At 42.0% G+C, this 21,532-nt stretch overlaps 1 protein-coding gene across 1 annotated transcript in view; it reads right to left on the reverse strand.

Annotated features, from left to right (window-relative positions):
- KCTD1 (potassium channel tetramerization domain containing 1) overlaps positions 1-15,993 on the reverse strand; it is a gene marked incomplete at its 3' end in the record, with an annotated part of 32,801 nt that extends 16,808 nt beyond the window's left edge. The window contains exon 1 of the mRNA XM_082290639.1: positions 15,815-15,993. Coding sequence (XP_082146765.1) covers positions 15,815-15,978 — 164 coding nt within the window. The 5' untranslated portion in view covers positions 15,979-15,993. The remainder of the gene's footprint in view (positions 1-15,814) is intronic.
- Positions 15,994-21,532: the final 5,539 nt, after the last annotated feature.

Here is a 21,532-nt window from a genome sequence, read left to right on the forward strand (position 1 = left end):
CTCAGCATAGAAGCAATACAGCCCCATAAACTAGTGGTGCAAGCAATAATTAATCCATGGATGTGAAAACAGACACCATAACTGTAGAGAGCAAAACCTACAAAAACACCACATGACAAAAGTAAATGTTACAACATGGTTCCTTTAATAAACAACATCCAGGATGTGATTCAGATGCCTGTTACCACTTCAGATACTCTAGGGCATCCCAAAGTGCTGGGTGATGGCACAGGGACACTACTGCAGGCTTGTGCCCTGCTGGAGCAGCCACAGAGTCTGGGCAGGAACTGCGTGCAGGCATTAGCTTCCCATGTCAAGGTGAGTGTAAACCACTCACAAAAATGACCAGAAACTAACTGTACCAAAATTCATATATTAAACAAAATCCAACACAATTTTTCCTGGGCACTAATTTCACTTAAAAAAAAAAAAAAAAATCAGGGTCTATTAAATAAAAAAATCTGCAAATTTATATGATATTAAATCCAAAGCAATAGTTTTTAGTGCTCCTAAATTGTGTAGGAATTGGTACCATTTTTAATTTAAGAGCTCTTTTACCCTGTAACTCATGTTACTCTCACACAGAGGAGTTGACTGGTCTTAGCTTCTTCCTGAGCTACAGCTCAGGAAATCAGAAGAGTGACATCCAAAGTCATATTACATTGCAAAGTGCGTTAGGAGCCCTGCTTCCTAAGTGCAAGCAGTCAGCCTCAAGTATTCTAGCAGGATGTTGAAGTGGGCTGACTGCAGGATCAAGCTGCAGCCCATGGACAGAGAGAGACTGCCACGAAGGGCAGCCCACCCACACGGGGCTGGGTCTTGTTCCACGCACACCTTGTGCACCACTGCAGCAGCGATCAGGCACCTGAAAGATTGCGACAGCTCTGCCACACAGCAACTCATAAATCCTGAATGCAGGCAGACAGGTGGGAAATGATCTGTGGAGAAACACTCAGACAAGCATAACTCCATCAGTCTGGAGGATTTACAACAGTGAGGATATATGTCTTACATCCGTTGTGATCTTCCTGGTGGAAACCAGCACAAGGCAACAGTCACAATCTTCCTGTGGTGATTTCAGGCCCTTAATAAACAAGAAGATGCCTACCAAGCTGGGCACTGCTTTTAAACTAGTAGAAATATGCTGATGATGAAGCAAACTATGGCTTGAGTTTGTAGGTTTTCATTATTTTGTTCACTTAACTGTGAAGCTTCTCTCTAAAAAGGGCAAAATATAACTACACTTGGATTAATAGAAGGGAAAAAAGCACATTTCCTAAGGGTCTCTCCATACTGCATCTGCCCTTTTCCTCAGATGCTGGTAACACCACACAACCCTCATATCAATAAATTAAATTGCAGCTTGCACTAATACTGAAAAAAAACCTGATCAAGAACCAACACTGGTACATATGCCAAAAGACAAGGATTCCCTGAACAACAAGAAAAAAAAAAAGCTAAGAATTTACAGAGAAAAATAGTGAATTTCAAACCTACAGTTTTTTAGAACAATGCAAGTTCCGATACAGACATTTTTGGGGACAGAACACTGTTTCAAAAAGTTCTCCTCCTCTCTGTTGAAAATAAAACACATTACAACCACCTTGCATTATTCCCTTCACTTGTGTACTTAGTTAATACCAATGCTTTTTGCACTATGTGAATGTAATGAAATTTTAATTTAGCAGAAATGTAGGTGTTTTGGTAGATTTCTGATTTTTTTCTTGCATCACCCCAAGGCATAGATATAAATTGTTTTCTGCTATCTTTACAGGAGATCTATGGAACCACACTATCGAAGGGTGCAGAAGACTGAAAATAGTTTAGGCTAATCAGGAGCTGCACTGTTTCATCAAAGCCCCATCTCTCCAGGAGCCACCAGTGTTTCAACAAAGAGTTTGGGGCTATAGTTTGATTTGATTATTTTCCATTGCCTTCCTAAAATCCTCCTCTTTTAGTGGCAAGCAGAAGCAAATTAGCACCATGAAAGGAAGAAGTCTGGAGAAAGATAATGTGTTAAAACAATCAACTTTGACTAGGAAGTGAGACCACCAAATTATATATTGCTAACCACCCTACACACAAAAGTCTGTATTTATTTGTTTTAACCTCACAGTCCCGTGACAGAAACCTATGGTGCAGTTCTTGGCCCTTCACTTTTGCACATCTTTTCTTCCCTCAATGTATACCACAAGACAACTACCCACAAGTAATGACAGGAGCCAAAATGGACCTGGGCTGCCCAGCTGTCCAGCAGAAGGCAGAACCTGCTGCTGAGCACCAGCTTCATGATGGGTTTTAACAGGAGGGAGAAGCCACCTGAGGTCAGACTGGGCTCTGTTATATTACCACTGATACTGCAGCAGCGCAGTCAACAAAAGCAGTGAGACAACAGGTCTCGTTTGCTTGTAGTTGCCCCTCAGATGAGATGTTTGCCCCAAGCCCTACTGCTCAGCAGTGTGCCTACACCATCTCTGAATCCTGCAGCCCACCCAGAGCTCCAGCCACAGAGGGTACAGACACATAAGCCATCTTTGCTGCCTCTAATTGCACCAACCACCATCCCTGTGCTTTGATGTTAGAAGACCTCCGGCAGAGATCTGCCCCAGGGATTTACACTGCAGTAAAGAACGAGTCTGCCATATTCACACTGGTAACACAAAGGCAGCAACAGGTTTGCAGGGATCCCGGAGAAGTGTCTACCAAGAATTGAGCCTCACAACAGATGACAAAAGGAAGGGGTATTTCTCCACTCTGCTTCAAGGGTTGGTTGATCTTTGAGAAAAATCCTCTGCTAAACAAATACTGAGGGGCACAGAAACAGCCAGCATATGGCTGTGGACAGCAGCTCAGGCTACTTTGCAGGATCGAAGTCAGACAAAGCATGTTTGCTCCTCAGTCTGTGAACACAGGCAAAATTAAATTCCGTATCTAATTTTGGGAGAAAATCACTGACTTATTATTTATTATAACTAGCACTCAGCAAGACAAAGAAGGAGTTTCACCTCAACTCTGAAGCAGGGAAAGCTGACAGGAACACATTCTTGCTGGCAAGCATGTGGAGCCGCTTCTGACCAGGGGCATCAGCACCCCCCACATAACCTGCCCTACCATCCCCAATGTTTTGTTACTACGGCAGAATAATATTAGGACAGCAGTGCGGAAAATAAACTCTCTCTTATGATGGATGTGCATTTAGTCAGCAACATGCTACAACAAACTTGACCTTTATCAGGACTAGATTTCACTGACTGCATTTTTTTGGACCTCACCCCATTTATTTTGTTCTGTCTACAGTCACTGCAATTTACAACCGATAAAGCTTTCATCATTGCTCACCTTTCCCAGTGGAAGCTCACTGCACAGAAGAATATTCTGGCATGAAAGGTCAAGGGACAGAGCCCTTTCTGTGGTCCTTCATAGCAACAGAAAGGGCTCCTGGAAGAAATACTCACTGAAGAGCCGCAGATGAGCTGTCCCCATGTGAAACAGCCTGGCATAGCCCAGCAGAGTTTCTGCAGGTTCGGGTTTGCAGAGCAACATGACTAATTTTTCTTCTCTGAATAAGAACTGCACTACAGGTTTATGTTTTTCACACGGCACCAAACTTGTTATGCGTTCTTCATCACTCCCAGGACCACTCATGTTTATCACGTTTCCAGGATTTCATTAATAAACAGAAGGAAGAAGGGCTTATGCCTCTGATTGAACTACTTTGCATTTTAATAGGAAATAATAAACTGACCTGCGTGGAAGCTAAAAACAATTGAAAGTTGCACCCATACCAGCTGTTTCTATTTTCAAACCAGTGCTTTATGCCTTGTAATGATAGCAGACAGCAGCATCTATTACATCCTTCATTTTGTTGAGCCTACCCAAGAGAGAAGCATGAAACATACCTGATTAGGGCTTTTATTTCTACTTCCCAAGAGGGGAATTAAATGCTCACCTAGAATCAGACCTCTGTGGTCTGGAGAGCAGCATCCATTCGGTTTCGGAGAGCTACACCATTAATCCAAAGTGGAAGCGGGAAGGTGCAATTGTAGCTCTGCTGATGAGTTTATCGAGGTTAGCTACTAAGCAAGGGAAGGCCAGCATGAGAGGCATGGCCCAAGGCCCAGCTTTATGAGACAGCAATATTAGAAACCAGGAAAATGAGAATTCCTGATGAAAAGTGGAGCCTCTAAATACGCTTTAGCTACAGAAAAGAAGCAGTTTTTCTCCTTTCCCTTTCCCATAAGGTCTTCCAAAGGGGAAATAAGCAGGCAGATATCCTACCTGCCACTGTTTTGCCAGCTTTATCTCCCTAGAATAACATTTGCCACCACCTCCCTTCTCATGCATCTCCTTTGCACCACAAAGATGGACACTGGCCTTTTCTCTGTGGCAGCACGATGGAATCAGTGTGGTTCCCCTATGGCATTACTGCAGCAGAGCTGGAAGCTGCCATGAGCAGGAGTTTGGAGCACAGCCTTCATCAGGTTTTGAAAGGCCAGAGGGAAGATTTTCACTCAGGGGAGCTTATACACAGGAGAAGCTAGTAAAGCAAAATTAAACCTTAATATTCTGCAAAGGATAAGGACATTGTTTTTTGAAAATGTTAGCAAGGCATGACAGAAACATTTAAAAGTCAGCCACTGGCACATCAGGAGTCAATTGTGCTGGGCAGCAAAATATTCAGAAAAAATATAAGATGAACATAAATAGAGTTTTAAAACATAAAACTATGTTTTAAAAGTACACATTCTAACTGCTTTTCATATGCTTGATGGCAACTTCAGTCCTGTGCAGCTGTAACCACAGCACTTGGAGAAAAAGCAAAACATCTCATTGTTTCCCACAAACATAAGCAGTTTCATGTGACAAGCTCCAAGTATAAAATGAAAAAAATATTCCTAAAACTCCCACATTATGCTGCTAGTAAACTAGAATTTCATAGCAAAAGTGAATAAACAATAGCTTTTGAGGCTGGAGAAATTACCATCATGGTGTTATCTAATCTCTCCCCAGAAGTCAAGAATTATGACTAAACCCTTCCAACATAGATATAGCCTGAAATTCTATGTCAGAAGTATGTCCAATTGCATTTGGCAATCCTTAGCCAAGAGAGAGGCTGACTGTAATTGGATGAATATTTGAAGTGCTTCATTATTCATGTAGGAAGGCTAGGTAAAAAGTGTTTTGTAGTCCCAAGACACTGGAGGGTGTGTGTTATTGGGTAATAACCAATTAGGAATGTTGACAGCACTCTGCCTTTGGGATCACCCTGGCCAACGAAGCACCTGGGTGTAAGTTGTTGTGCAAAGGCACACACCCACTGCCTACTGCTCAGTTTATTTAAGCAAGGCTTTCACCAAAGGAAATGGAGGACACCCTAAAGGATGTGTGCTTGACAGCTCAGTTACATTCCGAAATAGTGCCTCTCTGTTGTTCTCACTGTCTTCCAAAAATACACCTTTTTCCAATAGTATTTCTCAATTACTGGTGCTACTGGTTATGGAAAACAAATTCAAGCTCTTCCATTTTACTGCTTATAATCTACCAAAAGAGCAACATGCTTACTATTTCCAGTAAGAAAGATCAGCTCCTAACCCCATAATCTGGTAAAAAACTCCACAGTCACATTGTAAATACTGCAAACTCAGAACAACAGAAATCAGTGATTTTCTTTTTGTGCTAGTCTAAGAAAAACATATGAATCATTAGTACAGGTATGCAAAAGATTTTAATAACTGCAGCATTTAAAAACTATCAAGTCTGACTCTTGCTCATAAGAACAAGATATTCAGCACCAATTCAGCTCATGACAGAGCAGGTCAACCCTTTCTCTACCTCCCACAACAAAGGTAGAATGTATTGATGGTACAAACACTGATTTTTATTTCCTACTTTATTTTCTTTATTATTGTAATGAAAAAACAAATCTGCAGATTTGTATTCTGATTGAAAGCAAAGCAATTATTGTACAAGATGCCCAACAGGACTTTCATAGCTATGAAAGAAACACTCAGAACTTTTCCTGAATGATTTGCTTGTTTGAAACATGCAAAACTCAATATGTTATAAGGAGGAACATATCAGTTTTTCTGCAGCTCTCATTTTCTGGCTTGTATCATATTTAGCCTGTCCTGTGGCACTGTGGCACTGAGAGTGCTGCAGCATTTTCTCTGAAATCCCCTGAACACCCCCTCATCCTCTCCCTCATGTATCACCAAGACGATGATGTTTTGATGAAGCATCAAGCACGGGCCCTCGAGATAATGGATTCAATGGGATACACTTAAAGGATCATTTTTCTCTTTTGTATTGACTGCTTGCACTTCTCTCAGACAGGAAGGGCTTTCATTTTTTATGTAAGCTGCAAGACCCTGAGGGTTCTCTAAACTGTTTGAGAGGGATCAATTTTCAGGTGGGTAGGAGGCGCCCAGCAGACCATCACGGTTTGGAGCGCCTTCTTCCCCTCGTATCACCGACACGTCCGGGCGAACCTAAAACCAGCTCCCAGCCGAGCCCCTCTCTGGCATGGCAGCACTTCCTACTGTGTGGATTTGTGGTTAGCACTCCAACAGAGCTATAATTTATAGTATGCATGCAGGGAACAAAATACAAAAAAAAGTTTCACAGAAGCAAAATAATCACTAGGGCTGACGGAGATAAACAGCAGTAGGGCTGCTAAGCAAAGCAGTGCTTGGCACTGCTGTAGCGGCAGGAAACCATTACCCCATGACATGGGTATAATGCACTGACATTGTTGCAATTACACCCAGGCAACCTAACAAAACAAATTCATAGTATGGCACAAAATATTTCCAATTCAACATTGCAACATTTATTTTTTAATTACAGCACAAATAACAACTTTTGGGGTGTGGAAGGACATAATCCATCATTTGCTCTGAAGTGACACACATGGCAAATGCTGTATATTATAACTTTCTATGCCACAATAAGCAACTACAAGCAATTTCTTAGGAAAGGAATGCAAAGGGTTTGGGTGTGGTCCTGGGAGATGCTGCTTATCCCTCCATCTCCCTCTGTGTCAGCAGGGAGCGGAAGGCAAGCCACATGTTGCTGCACTGGGACTTCAGTCACCCTTGTTTCACATGCGTCACACAGCTTGTGACAGCCTTTCACCTGCAATAGACCTCATATGGAAAGAGTTTTTACTGTTCCAATATGGCCTGTATGAGAATGTAAATACAATTTTTAATTAAACAGAATGGTATGTTAATAGGTCACTTAAAGAACAATTATGTCTACCATTTGATTGACAGGCTTCTCACATTTTACCATGAAAACCCCGTTGTGGTCTAGGAGGTAGAATTTATCTTATAAATTGCTGCATTTAAAACTACTTTGCTCAACTATCTCATCTTATGAACAAAACTCTTGCATCTTCCGATTACTCTCCCCTTTTACCTCTTTTAATCCTTTGCAAACAGAAAGTTTTTGATTCACAGAAATTGAATTGCCAATGTTGCTCTCTTCACCGAATGCCTGCTCTGCAAAATGCAGCAGTGTGAAGAAATAGGAAAGATAGGTCTTCAGTAATTAGCTTGGGTACCAGACGTGGCACAGCTGAGTTTGCTGGAAGCAGGAAAAACGAGTCCAGGCGGAGCGTTGTGCTATATTGCTTTGAGCACCTGAGCTACCCAAGTGTCTACACACACGGTGCTGCACAGTGGAAGGACTGGATAGGAAAGTGACTGTGAGCCCACTGCTTTCCTAAAGGCATGTCCCTGCAAAGCAATCCACAAGTAGCAGCTACAAGCTCAGCTAAAATGCTTTCAAACGGTCGCAGAAGCATGTTGGTTCTCTGAAGCAGGCAGAAAGTGCCTTGAAAGTGCCTCAAAATTTGTCCACATGAGGTGCAGAGACAACTGTGCTGGAAGAGTCCTACAGACACAAGCTAATGTACACGGGGCTAGAAACAATTTATTTGATTACTGACTCAAAGACTCAATGAAAGAGATCAGTGCAAATGAGTCTCAGAGCATCCCTCAGCTGATGGCACCAAGAGCAAAAGCAGCATCTGAGATATCGATAAAATACGCTGCTTACCTACTCAAAGAAAGCTCACTATTAACAAGAGCCAGAAAACCAAGCATGTGTGAGGGGAAAAGGACAAGCAAGCAAGCAATGTGCTTTGATCTGGTCGGGTAAAGATCACTTGTGACCTCTGTGAGCTCTGACTCCTTCCAACAGAGATAGAAAAGTGTGTACGAAAAAGAAGTGAAGACGAAGCAATGAGGGACTTTAGTTGACAGAAGTAGGGTCAATGCTCAGAGCAGAACAGGGACAGAAAAAAAGATACTGAAAGGCAAGAGTCAAAGAGACAGCAACATCTTGCAAGTCGCAGACTAAGGTGAAAGAAAGATTGACAAAGAGAGAAATAAAGCTTGCCAGATGACACTTGTCTGGTTCTGATATTTGAATAAACTGCAGACTAGTTAAGTTAGAGGAAAAGTTCACATAACAGGAACTGGTGATATTTCCTTGGCCAACACAGCATTTGTGTCTCATTTGCATTAAAATGACTGCAGATAACCATTGAGTCCTAAGCAGTTTTCACCATTTCTATGCAACCTCTGCAAATACATCCCCAAATGGCAAGCATACTCATCTACATGAAACCCAGCCAGAAGGTTGATCATCACCAGAAAGAAGCAAGCCAGAAGTTGGAATCTATATCCTAAAGCTTCAAACACACCCAAGAGGTGGCCGGGTGTTGACGGCAAAACTGGAAGCCAAATGTTTGCTTCTGCAATTATGTATGTACTAGATGCCAATTTGCTTAGCAACGACACTGCAATTTATGAAAGACCAATGAAGTACAAACAGTTTATGTGGGAGCAGAATGAGAACCTTGTGCTCACGTACTCCTTGCAATCAGGAACCTCTGTAAGTACAGCAAAAGTCAAAACAAACCACTGAACCTCACCACTATGGTTCAAACCTGGGCCCTATCAGAAATGACCAATAAGCAGAATACTTCAGTGCCACCTCAGTTTCTAACGGGATTTTTCTTACTAGGTCAAGTGAGACCCACAGACTCAGCATATTGTTTTATCTTCCCAGGTATTGGTCAGGCAGAGTGAGAAATACTGCTTGGGTGCCTTCAGTCTAGCTTATGAAACCACACTACTGGGTAGAAAAATGCAAACATTGTAAGGTTCTCATCCACAAATTTCCATTCACTGAGGATATCAAGCAGCCTTCTCAATCAAATGATTTCTCAGAGCACAGACCCTTAAACTGGTTATTGACAACCTCCTCTCTCCTGGACTTCCACAGTGATCCAACCCCTACAGACTCACATGAGCCAACTGGCAAAGGAATCTATACACTGATGATACAGCTATGGATTTTCTTCTTTCCCCTCAAGAAAAGTGATTGTTACTTCTGAGGATTACTAGCCTCAGAAATAACGATCTGAAGCCTTTAGCTTTCTAACACTCCTGAATGTAGATACTTATTCCTCTGAACATATTTCCTTATACACTGCCATAGCCAGGCAGCCAGAGATAAGCATGGCAGGAACCCCTGTAGCATCAAGTCTTCTCATCTATTTTCTCTGGGTCTGCATATGTGCAAAGAGCACTCCAACAATCCACTATCTCGATTGTACTGTCGTTTTACACATTTGAGTGCAAAAGCATTTAACAACTACAGGACACTGCTTTTTACCCTCCAAGTAAATAATACATAAGCCCACTTTTACTGACATTTAGAACAGGAAGACAGACATCAATTTTGTGGCCCCTTTCAGAGATGACTCACCACCAGTTACTGACCACATAACATGAGAACCTGCTAATCTGATGGTGCTATTTCTTTCACCAGTCACCAGCCACAAGCAACAGCAGCAACTTGCTGACCTTGCAAGTTAAATATATTACAGGACTACAATTTGAAAAATATTTACTTCTACTGAGGCAACAGTGATGACTGACCTGTGGTGATCATTAATTGAGGCAAAATGAGGTCAATATATACCCTAAGTTCAATACACATACCTAGAGCTACAATTAATCTTGGTTCAGCCAGGACCAGAAAATACCCCCCCGAGCTCTTTATCGACAGATGTGTGTTGCAAGAGAGTTCTCTTTAAAATATCAGTCATGTAAACTCCCTGAATTTATTTAAATAAGCATGAAGTATAGTATCATTCACAGTTCTGCTTCTATTTTCTTTCCTGGTTCGTATATGTGGTTACACCAACCAACACAACTGTACTGCACAGGCCCTCATGAATCAACATTTCATTTTTTACTAATATATGTTACTGATGATACCAATATCATCAACCTCTATCTCAGTTAGTGGATCTATAAATATTTATGCTTAGAGATAGTAATCTTCTACACTTTCAGTCATCATCCTAAAGCACTCTACAAATTGCTTTTTTGTTAACCTTGGTAGGAAGCAACTGAAGCTCAAAGTTAAATCAGTTATCTTGGGTCACAGAACAGGTCAGTGAGAGTCTATGTGTTTCCCTAACCCAAGCCCTCCCTTTTCCTTGCCACAAGACCATGCAGCAATCAAATGATGAAATATAAAAGGTGAATAATGAGATGAGTAAGACAGGATAGATAACAAAGATTGAACTGACCATCTGCCAACTTCTTCTGCCTATTCCCTCCTGCCAGGAATGTTACAAAATATTAAAAAGTTGTGACCTGGACCATTCATGCTAATAGAGCAGACAAAGCTGATTACAGCAATACTGAAAACTTTCACAGAAGCTTGTTCTTTAGAACTTAAAACACAATATTTGCTCTCAAAAAGTACAAGTCTTGCTACTGCAGTATCACATTGATTTATGAACTACTACCTCACCAGACTTTGATGTTGCTATTCTAGGAAGATACAGATAGAGATGTACCTCTTGGGAAGAAAAATCCAAATACAGAGGGTGGAAACAAAGATGCAGTATCATCCACTCTCTCAATATTTCCTTTAAAAACCCAAATCACCAAATGCTCATTTGTTAGAAAATTTTGTATTTCCTTAAGTTCAGCATAACTTAGAGCAGCTTGAGAGGTACTCTCCAAGGTGAGTGGAAAAGCTGTGACAGGGCTGCTTTCATGGAAGTATTACAGAGTGAGGCCTATGCAAAGTGCAGACCACCCTCACCTCAGCAGATCTCCTACCAAGACAGAAGTCTCCAGCATGGTGCTGCAATTTGCAGGAGTTTGAACTAAGGGCCATGTCAGTTTGTTTTGGACCTGTGGACTGATAACAGAAACTGCCAGAGCTCTGAAACAGGCAAGCAGTGCTGCCTGATTCATAGCACGTCCTTGGAAGTCTACCCACACAACTTGTGACGGATAAGTCTTTCTTGTAAACTGTCAAAAAAGGCCAAGGACAGTCTGGGCATTCTCCTAAGTAATTCTGTGCTCTTGATGCAAAAGAAACCCTTACCAATCAAAAAAGAAAAGAAAAAGCCAGTGTCCTAACTGGATCCAAGTGTGCGAAATTTAATTTCCCTGAGGGCTGAGAGTGAAGATTGGGTAAGAAAACTGGGACACGAATGGATTGGTTCATATGAAAACCTGAAATAGCCCTGGGCAGAAATTTGGAAGGATTGCAAAATACTGTATAAGAAGAATCCATCTTCATATGCAGGGAGTAACTCAAGATGGGAGATGTAGCAACCCAACGAGATACTCCAAAAGGTTCTACAAAGTTACGTACAAGGTTTTAAGTGAATTTTTCCCATTCTGTGGTGGGAATATAGGATGTGGCAATCCAATGCCATGGTACTATGCAAATATTTGTACAAGATGACTTGGACAGAACTAATTAAAAGTTCAGATGCTTTGAACATACGAGATAGACAACGCTGCTGATATTGCTGATATCAGAGATATCAGACAGCTGATGCTTGTATGATCAAAGTTACACATCTTCCCATTGAGCTCCCATAGTCAGTTGAGGTTGTCTTAGCCTGATACACAATAACTTTTGGTAGATGCCGTACAGACAGCATTAAGGCTGCGAGATGTAGGAATGCCGACTCCAAGCAAAGGGTTTGATCCTACTGCAAGATGATAATGCACTGGAAGGAGAGTAGACTGCTTGGCTTAAAGTATCAGAGCTAACTGGCCAGTACTTTCTCCCCTCATAATCATAAATCCTAACACCTCAGCCTGTTCTCAGACTCTCTGGTGACCACAGGGAACAATGGCACAGCATGCATGTGCCTTAGCTCTTGGGAGAGAAAGGCTCCTTTAGCAGAACCTCATCTTGGATCCACTTTTCCTGAATTTTTTTTTTCCCTTGGCAGTGGAAAGAAAACAATTTAGTAAAAAAACCTTTAGTTGCAAAAAACAAACAATTAAAATAAATTTGTGTGCATCCAAATCTTTAACAGATAGCTCTGTGTTGCCAGACACCAACCTGAAGATGTGGTAACTTCAAGTAAACCAAAGGTTTTACAGTCTGTACAGGGGTGAATGCACCAAGGTCTGCAGTCGTGGTGGAGAGAGCTACACAGAAAGACACCTGCTCCCTCCTCAGACTTTAAAGGAAAATTACTATTTCAGCAGAGAGACCTTACCTTAGGTCTTGGTAGATATGCTGATTCAAACTGCCTCTTCCTGAAGCCTAAGTCTGGCAAATTGTATTATCGACCTTCATGAGACCATGTTTGAGGCATGATCTCACTGGTTTCTTGGGAGAACCTGAAGCCTGGTGATGAGCCAAAGTATTCGTAGGGGATTTGCCTTGTGAACACAATAGGTTCTCCCTAGTCTGGGTTATAACTGGGCTCTTTGAAATTATATGTTACTAGATTTTAAAATTAATTTTGAGGGCTTTTTTAAGCATTATTTTAGCTTCAGAATTTATAATTCTAGGATTACTCAATTCAAACCATCTATTAGATAAGCTGCTTGTTTGTCGGCTTGCTTCACTGAGTCAGCTTTTGCCCAAAACGCAGATCGGTTCTGATTCCTTGGGTTCTTCAATCATAAGAGCATTTGAGAGAAGCCCACAATGGTCTTTCCAAAGCAAAGGGGAGGGATCCAGCAACAGCAGCAAGACACTTTTACAATCACACCAGGATTTCTTTGGAGGAATGAATGGATATCTGTCAGTAGGCATTTTACATGTCAAGGCACAAACCAGGTTGGGGAACCTAACAGAAGAATTATGGAAAATGATCCCTTCAAGCTACAAGTCTTTACCTGATATCATTTAAGGAACTCTTTCTTAAAGTACTCTTTCTAATTCGTACTCTACTGTCCAGGAAGAAGAAAATAGAGAGGTACAAGATGAGATGCTATCGAGCCCAGAAAGAGAAGGAAGAGTACACTTGCTCCAAAGCAGAGACTGCTCTATCAGAATAGGTCTCCCTCACACCAGCAAGTCAGAGTCACTCCAAAGCTGCTGGTTTGAATATCTCCTTTTCAATCTCACAAAGAAAGATGACTCTGGTACCTGGCCCACAGATGAAAGGTTCATTTTAGGCTTCTGGCCCTTAGACTACATGTAATACGAGTCAGAAACCTAATGACTTTCATGTCTCAACCTGTTACATGCTGGAGCCTGCAACCGATGCTTTGACTCATCCCTGGAGCAGTGCTCTTTCAGGCAAGATAATCAAGACCTTATTTTTCATAGACAATACTTCATATGACAGTAAGTCTCAGGAGGTTTCAACTGGACCAAAAATATCTATGAGACCTTCCTTAGTTTTGATATAATTCACACATGTGATATTAGCAGAAAAAGAAACATATAAGAAGTGTTGACAAAATCCTTGTGCTAAACTTGAGTAACAAAGTTAGAGTCTAGCTAGATATAAACTGACCAGGTCAGGCTCCAAGAAAGAATTTGTATTAATGTCCAAATATTACTGGATAATTTTTACCTAGCACTCACTCTATATAAATATGTATAGATACATATATACACATATATGCATCCCAACCTTCCACTGGAAAAAAAACTGATGGCACAGTCTCAGATAAAACCCAAACAACTGTATCATGACTACTGGCATATTGCTTCATGCCATTGTCTTGACATTCAAACAAGTTTAATAATTGCTCTTTTGAAGCTGCTAATGTTAAAAAAAACCTCCCAAGCTCTGGAAGTGGCTGGGAATTCCAGGTTCTAACAGCTATGCTGGAAATATTCACTCATCAAGAGGTTCAAAAGACACTGTCAGAACTGAAACACAAACACATGTCAGAACGACTTGAAGCAGAATGACTATAACTCAGAGTTTGGGTTTTCTTTAAATTATGTTTGAAGAGCTTTTAAAATGTTTAATTTATTAAACTGGCTTTGATACTACAGGCATAGCTTTCACTTTCAAGTGCTACAATGGCTCAATTGAGCACAGAATACATTAAGTTTAAATTCCACTGCCACCATACACATTTTTGAATGACATTTTAGTGTTTCTTCACTTGAACTAATACACCCTCTCTGTGAATTTGACAAGAAAACAGAAGCAGCAGCCTCTCATTCTGCATACAGAACAGTGTCAGACACCATCACTGTTCCAACTACCAAAAAACCCACTCAGTAATCACAACTAGGAGCTGAACAAAAGCAGCTCCTAAAAAATCCCCAAAACAACAGATTTGGTTTTCGAAGAACAGTTCAAGTTTTCCCAGACATTACTTCAATCTCTCCTGGCAGACCCAGGCTTTGGCATGGCTTCTTTTACTCCCCTCTGCCAGGCCTTCCTTGAGGAGGCTCTCACAAGAAAGGCCATGTGCCTCGCTGTATGTACTGTTCTCTTCCTCCAGCCCTGACAGCTCCTTGTGCCAGGAGCCCTACTTCAGTCCACACAATACTACGAGCTGAAGCTGCAGAGGCAGTAGTAGCAAGTGAAACCCCGGCTTTGAATGAAGTCACATCCCATGAAGTGTGCTTTGTGCCCTATGGAAAGGCAAGTCAGAGCTGTGGGATCAAGAAACTGAAAATCTGCCCCCTCAGACTGGAGAGAACACAATGGTAACACTGCTTTCCCTCTAGAGCAGGGTCGGGCGGTGAAGGGCAAGGTACAGATACATACAGTGGACACAATGAACACCTGCTGTCTGATAACCAACCCTTAGAGTTACAGCACCACTACACTGCCTGTCTGCCATCGCCACCAGGTAATACCCACACACACTGTTAAATGCACTCCTGTTTTCTTAGAGATGCACTCTTGTTTTATCTACTCTACATGCACTGTTTGCTCACACATGCAGCAGTTTTCTGACTGCTTAATACCAGTGAGCTACCAGAGCCACAAATACTTCATTCAAAAGGTATGTGAGAGTTAAGAGCCTAATTGTTTGAAAAGTCCTAAGGTTCTATAAAAAGTATTCAGTTAATACTGTCCTATAGTTTATTTCTTTCAGCCTTGCCTTTGCCTCAAGTGACACATCGGAGATGGCATGTTGACAGTACAGGAGAGCTGTTGCTGTTCCAAAAGAAACAAAACAAACACCCCAACACCCCTACCTTTGGGCTTAAATGCAGTATCACTACAGTTTTTGAATGTAACAAACCACAGCATGGGTGCCCTGGCATAAACCCAGAATCCTAGGTAGTAGAAAGTAAGTGCTCTTTGCTATCAGCTCTGTTTTAGTACACACACATCAGATTTGCAGAAGTGCCATTTGTCAGGAACACACTGGAGCAGGGAAAGAAAAGTCTCTAACTGCCTACTAACAAAGAAAGCTAATTTAATTTTGAAACAAAAGGAACTAAATTCATCATTCTGAGACAGCCCCAGGACGTCCAAGCACGAAATGGAAGAAAAGGAGTTTGCCAAAGACATGCAGAAGAAGCTTTTTAAAGTTACCTGGAATCTGGGTATTTTGTAAGCGTGGCCAAGCTGCTGGTATACATGTGCCCACCCACATCAATGTGAACTGGTGCGTTGGATTTTGTGAGCTGTGCTGGAGTGGGGATGCCTTGATTGTTCAATGGAGATGCAGGGGATCTAGTGATCAGAGGTCTTGACATATTGGGCCGACTGTCCTGTGAAAAGATAGACCTGGGTTAATGATCTCCTTAAAAACCTCACAGAAACCCACAGTCTCGAATCAATAGGACTGCCTTATAGTCTCAGATTATGAGTTTTATGTTAGTAAAGCACAGACAAATATTCAGCAGTTTTTTAAATGAATCCAGCTCCAGGAGTCTTAAATGGCAACATTTTAAATAAGTGGGGCAAAATGCACTGATAAAACCCACAAGGCAGAAATCACGTTCAATAAAACAAGTTTTTCCTGAATACTACTCGTAGCAGTCAATCCATACCAACAAAAAGGGTCATTCTCATTTTTAAGAGTTGATAAAGGCATTGACAGAAAGAGATGCAGACAAAAAGACCGAGAACAATATTTTCCTTAATTAAGAAGACCCCGGATAGACGTTCTGCTCCTTCCCAAGCCCTCCGTCACTGCCGTACCACCAGAACAGAAATACAAACCCTCAACTCCTCCATCCTGCACACTCTTCTCTCGAATTCCCAATTCACATAGCACAGGAACAGAAGCAGAAACACCTGGACTAGTCAACTGCTCATGGACTGCAGACCACTGGACATCGACAGCCTTTGAGAAAGACATTTTCCATTTAAAAGTTATACGTATGGCAACAGCTGCCCCCGCGTGCCCCACATAGGCTGCAGGTCTGAGCGGCTTCCCGAGGCCGGCGAGCTGTGAGCGCGGAGCGGGAGGCGATGCTTTGCTGATGAAACCAACTTTTAGTCACAAAGGCAGCGCTGCACCGCCAGCACGGAGCAGCGGCCGCCTGCGCGCAGCGGGTGGGGCAGGGCAGGGCGGTGAGCTGGAGCCAGGAAGGCAGGCGGCAGGCAAAGTTGGGGATTAAAATAGAAATGCATTCGAGAGCGGTTTTGAGACAACCCCGCTTTCGACTGAAGGACAGCTCCACACGGGGTGGAATCTTATAGGGATGCCCTGAGAACTAAAAGCCCTTGCAAATGACTAAGTTTTACATTTAAAAGGTAAGCAAAGCAGCGAGAAGTCAGATACACTTCATCACAAAACTCCCTTTGTTCTTTCAACACTGTCTTTCAGCTGCACAAAGTAATGGATTCCTTGTAAACATCTCCTCCGAGCCAGGCAGCAAACCTCGCCAAAGCGGAGCGCGGCCGTGAGAGAGAGTTACGGGGCACTCAGACCAGCAGAGTCCGCCGCCGCCAAAAACATCATTTCTCCATTTTTCATGGCTGTTAAGAGACTCAAACCATAAAGGCAACATGAGCCAGGTAAATGTCTGGCTGAAATGATTTACAGGCCCATGTTGCACAATAAATTCGAGTAATATGTAACAAAAGGCATCTATAAACCACAAGGTACTTAACTAATTTTCTTCCATACACAAAAGCAAGCTTAGGTCTAATACTGATAAAAACGAAGGGAATGAAGAAAAACATCTAGTTTAGATGTTGGGGGTGGGGGGGGGGAAGGGTTGGGTTTCTTCTCTTTCTTTATAAGCAGAAGTTAATATAAATCTGCAGAAATACCAGGCTTAATCACTACAATTGCTGGAGGAGGTGCCTGCAGCGTAAAGAAGACAAGTCCAGACAAAATAAGGTACACACGCTATGCAAAACTAATGTCTGCTACAAATGCTATGTGGTACAACCACCACCCAAGATGCTACTGATCTGCAGAGCAGTATTTAGTAAAATAACGAAGAAAAAATTAAAAACAACAACTACAAAGGTGAAAGTAAGACGTCAAGGACTGATACAAACTAGGGGTGAGGGGAGCACGCCTTAGACGATTAGCAGGAGGAAAGCAGCAGGTCTGAGTAAAACATTTCAGTGCTTAAAAGTAGACAAATAACTTGGCTGAAATAGAGACAAAATCATCAATGAAAGTTGAGACTGAAATGAAAAACAAATTCTGTAACTTGTGTGAGATGGACACCACCATGTCCCTTCACAGGATCCTCTCTGGCAGAAAAAACACAGCTCTCTTGCAATTTAGCACAGTGCAGCACACCAAGTCTGTGATAGTTTTTCAATTGGACACATTCTCCTGTATACCCTGCCTGGGGCTGCTCGAGAGAAAATGAACAGATTTGCAGGGTTAATATTGTAGTTAGGCTGGAACCTCATTCAGCGTAGCTGTGATAGCACTGGCTGCACAAAACAGTAGAAGAATGTGTAGTATAAGCATCACTGCCAGGATGGGAAATAGGTTGGAGGACCGTGGGCATTTTAAAAGGCAAAAGAACCCACAAAACATAAGAAAAGGGAATCAGTTTCCAAACCCAAGTCCTAAGCAAGCTGCCATTTACACAGTTTACCTACTAAAACTCCCAAGAAATAAAAATGCTTTATAATAAAAGTTTTGCTCTCTTATTTCACCCTCCTCCTTTTCAACATTTCCTCTTCAAGTTACCTGTGTTTATTGTGTCTCATGAAACAAAGTCCTTCTCAATGGCTGATATTAAGCACAATAATGCTAACCTTGCTCCAGTCTTAGCCCACAAAGCACATTTCCCTGCATAAAAACAGTTCACTACCATTTTGGAGACACTTTGAAACTAGGCAATCGTATTTCTACTGCATTTGCCTCAGAGAAATTAAGGCAGAAATGTGATTCAAAGAAGCAGGTACTTAAAAAAAATCCCATTTCTTTTTAATGTGGCACAACTCAATAGCACTGCAGAGCACAGAAGACCACCATCCAATGGGTACAGCATTTAATAGCTCAGAGATATATCACTGCATTAGTTAAACCACTGTATTAGCTCAGCTATGGAAAGGATAACACAGGGCAAACAGTCTCTGAAGAAATACATGGCTTGCGTTGGATTATTGCATATGTGGAAGTGAACAAGCTTTGGTAAAGAGTAGCTAAACCAAGACACTGCTGGTAAACTAAGCTTCTACCACCTAATGTGATTACAAATATAATTCCTTAGCAAGAATTACAGGTGGAGAGAAGGGAGTCAGAGAAACTGAACTCAACGGGCTCCAGCAAGCTATCTGGAACAGCTGACAACAAAAAGAATCAAAAAGCTCTTCAGAAGCTTTCTTGGTGTCAGGCAGGTGAGACGTGAACCCAGGAACGGGTTCAGAGCTCAGCCACGGCTGTTCCCACACAGGAGATCACAGAGGTTGCTGTCTGCCTCAGGAGCTGCACCAGCTTTGTTCATGAGAGGGGCACAAAGCATGGCTACCACCTGCACTGGCTGGACAGGCAGCGACCTTCCTGACCTGTCAACAGTCTGTCACTTCATAGCTTTCCTTCTCAAACATTTTATTATTTATCCTACAAAAAAATTAAGTAAGAACAGAAAATCCAGTTTTATAACAGTTCCCATGAACCAAAATACTTCAAATACCCTGTAAAGCATTTATCATTATTAATATTCAGATGATTCCCCCCCTCCAACAACTTTTCATAAAAATTAGCTCACATTTTCACTCAGAATGAATGTATTACTGAAACCATGCAATCAAAAATGCCAAAATCTGTGCACTAGGCAGGCTAAAGGCATTTAGGTTGTATAAAACTTTTCAGTTTTGGTTCATCACATAAAAGCACTGCTCTATTAGAGCAGTTTGGGGCTCCTCCACTTCCATGCTGATATTTGAAGGAGTCTTTCCACAAGAAGCAGTTCATAGGCATACGTCTTTTGAGTATATCTGAACCTGCTTCACATTTTTTGCTTAGGCAAGCCCTCCTGTAGCCTCAACGAAAGCAAAAGCAGCCCTGCCTTAACTGCTCCTCCTGGGATTTACAAAAATCCGTATGATTTAGAAGTCTTCCTACCAAAGGGGGCCATGGATCATAGAGCAGAGCTTTCAAATCCCTTCTCCTCTCCCTGCCTTTTCTTCTATACCATCTTCTCCCGTTCAAAAGTATTGTTAAATAATAAGCCTTTACACCTGGGTTGGAAAAAACACAGTAGCTGCAGGGCTGAGATGTGCACTCGTGCAACTGGTCTACCAAACAACAGCAACACAGGAACCTTGTCAATGTTCTGGTAGCATGTGGAAGGAATAAGAGATATCTGAAGAACATGAGTCATTACAATGTGCTAAGTGTACAAAGATCAAAGAGGCTTACTTGTCCCCTCAAAATATTAGCACTGGTGACCTAAGTGTTATTTACACTCTGTGGTCTTGAGTAAAGTCATCCCGGTTCCCTTCTTAAGACAGAAACCTTGACAAAACCCATGCCACTTCAAGACAACCTGAGCTCAGGCACAGAAGGACCGACATTCAAGTACAAACTATCTGCTTGACTCACTGGACTGTGAGGATCATTTTAGTTTGCAGGTTAAGACACTGCTGGCTGGAGTTATTATAGCCAACATCTTCTCTGTGAGCCAGCCCAGCTCAAGCAGGAATATATATCCTACTCAGTAGCATATATATTCCCTGTCAAAACCCCAGCAATTATTACTGCTGAGGAACTCAAATTTACACATTTTTTGCATTCCCTTGCATTTTTTGGAGGGGAGGTGAGGGCAAGCTTGTCTTAGCTATTCTAGACATTAGAAAGAATAATCATGCAGTAGTTTATTCTTAAGTATCAAATCAGTCTGTGTTCATTATCCTTTTTTCTCAACAGAGAGACGTGAGAGAGATGCTTCTCCTCACAAAAGCTTGGTGCCCAGGAACAACTGGAAACAGCAGTTAACACATCCACATCAGCCACCTCCAGCAGAAGAGTCACCTCTGAACCCATACGTCCCTCTGTATGGGGAATGAATCCTAACAGCAAACAAACTTCAGAAGTTGACATCAAATCCCTTTTCCTCCAGTACAGAGCAGAAATCACTCAAGTGACAGGGACATCTGTGTACCTGCACTCTGAAATAAACAGCAGGCTGATGCTCAGGGGTGCCTGTGGGATGGGGGAAAGTGCAGCTCAAGAACCTCATCCAAACCGGGAACATTAGGACTGCTCTCAGATTTGGCTCCTGCACAAGTGTCCCCATTTTGAAGAAGCACTTTTTCAAAACAAACATTTCATTAAAGATTAAAAAAATAATCATGATCATGTCTCACCACAATGCTTAAACAAGTACCCCCCCCACTTTTTTGAATTCAGCAAAAAAAGTTGCCACAACAAAGAGGCTGGAGAAAGCATTTATTCAACATAAACAATGTCAGTACAGTACAAACAGCAAGCAGGTAGAGATACAAAGCTACATGTCCAAGAAACCCATGAGCTTGTCCTGCTGGAAGGGGAAAATCCCACCCTGGGCACCTGTATGGGCTGGTGATGTCCTCACACCAAATTCTCTGGCTGTGGCTCTGGTACTCAGCACCCACAGATGACACAAATCTGTGCTGGCCCCTCAGAGCCCTGCAAGGTGGTCAAAGATGACCATGTGCACCACACAGAGCATGCAAACTGCATTTTGATCTCAAGGTGTGCATGCCATCATGGTGCTTCCTCTTCACCTTCATCCTGAAGAGCCCAGAAGCACAAAGAAATTGCTCAGATCTTTGTCAAAAAGTCTTTACATGTAAGCACATCCATTGTTTTCTTCTGCTTCTTCACCCTGACACCAATGGTCG

The sequence above is a fragment of the Coloeus monedula genome, assembly GCF_965178545.1.
Source record: "Coloeus monedula genome assembly, chromosome: 1".
In the NCBI taxonomy this organism is placed as follows: Eukaryota; Metazoa; Chordata; class Aves; order Passeriformes; family Corvidae; genus Coloeus; species Coloeus monedula.